Here is a 2,309-nt window from a genome sequence, read left to right as displayed (position 1 = left end):
CCCCCCCCAATTTCACCCCAATCCTAAACCCACCCAACCTTCACCCCAATCTTTGAGCCCCCCAAACTCCACCCCAATCCTTGACCCACCCAGACCCCAAACTACCCCATCCTTGACCCCTGATGACCCCCCCCCCCACCGCCCCCCTACCTCAGCAGCATCTGGCAGGCCCTACAGGACGTGGTGTCCTCAAAGGAGAACATCTGGAAGTCGTGTCCATCCGCCAGGGCGTGCTCCGGGAAGATGTTGGACCTGGCCAAGGATGAGGGGGGGTCCTGAGGGGGGCAACTCGACCCCCATAGGGGCACCCAACCCCTCAGTGGGGCTCATCCCATCCGGTCCCAATGTTGTGGGGTCACCTACAGGGCCATCTCAAACTGCTCCAGCCACTTCTTCTTCAGCTCGCGTGTCTTGAAGAAGAGCTCGTAGCCCTGCAGCCCGGCCGTGTTGATGAGCAGGAAGGTGTGGGACCACTGTGGGTAAAGGGGGGGGGTCAGCAGGGACCAGGCGTGGGGGGTGGCCACCGAGTTTCAATGGGGCCACCAAGAGTTGGGCAGCTGGTGACACCGGACTTCCATGGGGCCACCAGGAATGGGGAGATTGGGGCCATCAGATCGGGACATTTGGGGCCACCAAGGACCCCAACACTTGGGGCCATCAAATTGGGACATTTGGGGCCACCAAGGACCCGACACTTGGTGCCACCAAATCTGGACATTTGGGGCCACCAAGGACCCCCACACTTGGGGCCATCAAATTGGGACATTTGGGGCCACCAAGGACCCCAACACTTGGGGCCACCAAATCTGGACATTTGGGGCCACCAAGGACCCCAACACTTGGGGCCACCAAATCTGCACATTTAGGGCCACCAAGGACCCCCACACTTGGGGCCATCAGATTGGGACATTTGGGGCCACCAAGGACCTGACACTTGGGGCCACTAAATCTGGACACTTGAGGCCACCAGATTTCAATGAAGCCACCAAAAGCTGGGTGCTTGGGGCCACCTGACTTCAAAGGGGACATCAGGAACAAGGAGCTTGGAGCCACCAGATCTGGACACTTGGGGCCACCAAGGACCATGAGGCTTGGGGCCACCAAATCTGGACATTTGGGGCCACCGGTCCCCAGTGGGGCCACCAAGGAGCTGTGGGATTGAGGTCACAGGATCTGAACACTTGTGGCCACCTGACTTCCATGGGGCCACCAAGGAATCTGGGTGCTTGGGGACATCAGATCTGGACACTTGGGGCCACCAAGGACCTGACACTTGGGGCCACTAAATCTGGACACTTGAGGCCACCAGATTTCAATGAAGCCACCAAAAGCTGGGTGCTTGGGGCCACTAGACTTCAAAGGGGACATCAGGAACAAGGAGCTTGGAGCCACCAGATCTGGACACTTGGGGCCACCAAAGACCTGACACTTGGGGCCACTAAATTTGGACACTTATGGCCCCCAATCCTGGCCACCACCTGGCTCTCACGGTACCTTCTTGCCATCCCTGGGCCCGAGGCCACTGTCCCTCAGTTGGTGGCTCTGTAGGTCCACGACATCCTTGGCCTCGTAAGCGTCCCCACGGCGCTTGCAGATGATCAGAGCCTTGTCCAGGAGGAACCCATACCTGGGGACAGGGACACTGATGGGTCCCCGAGGGCCACCCCACACCCCAGAGCATCCCTGGGATGTCCCTGTTGGTGTCCCCGTGTCCTCATGGTGTTGTCACCATGTCCTTTATGGTGTCCCTGTTAATGTCCCCATGTCCCCATGGTGTCGTCACCATGTCCTTTATGGTGTCCCTGTTGGTGTCCCCATATCCCTATGGTGTTGTCACCATGTCCTTTATGGTGTCCCCATGGGTGTCCCCATGTCCCCATGGCATTGTCACCATGTCCTTTATGGTGTCCCTGTTAATGTCCCCATGTCCCTGTGTTGTCAACACTATGTCCTTTATGGTGTTCCCATGGGTGCCCGCGTGTCCCCTTAGTGTTGTCACCACGTCCTTTATGGTGTCCCTGTTGGTGTCCCCATGTCCCCTTGGTGTTGTCACCATGTCCTTTATGGTGTCCCTGTTGGTGTCCCCTTGTCCCCTTGGTGTCATCACCATGTCCTTTATGGTTTCCCTATGGGTGTCCCCATCTCCCCATGATGTTGTCACCACGTCCTTTATGGTGTCCCTGTTGGTGTCCCCTTGTCCCCATGGTGTCGTCACCATGCCCTTTATGGTGTCCCCATGGATGTCCCCATGTCCCCATGGCATTGTCACCATGTCCTTTATGGTGTCCCTGTTGGTGTCCTGATATCCC

At 57.9% G+C, this 2,309-nt stretch overlaps 1 protein-coding gene across 1 annotated transcript; it reads right to left on the bottom strand.

Annotated features, from left to right (window-relative positions):
* Positions 1-150: 150 nt before the first annotated feature.
* LOC122193280 (proto-oncogene vav-like) lies at positions 151-1,627 on the bottom strand (the record flags this gene model as incomplete). The annotated part of the gene is made up of 3 exons (XM_042894026.1): positions 151-252; positions 364-473; positions 1,495-1,627. Coding segments are annotated over 3 exons (345 nt in total), but the record flags the coding sequence as incomplete, so codon positions are not given.
* Between the last annotated feature and the right edge of the window lie 682 nt (positions 1,628-2,309).

This window comes from Lagopus leucura, unplaced genomic scaffold (genome assembly GCF_019238085.1).
Source record: "Lagopus leucura isolate 7727_CA_CO unplaced genomic scaffold, USGS_WTPT01 30735-0_obj-0_obj, whole genome shotgun sequence".
NCBI classification, from domain to species: domain Eukaryota; kingdom Metazoa; phylum Chordata; class Aves; order Galliformes; family Phasianidae; genus Lagopus; species Lagopus leucura.
Note: the sequence above shows the minus strand (reverse complement) of the source record. Positions and strands in the feature narration are given on the sequence as shown.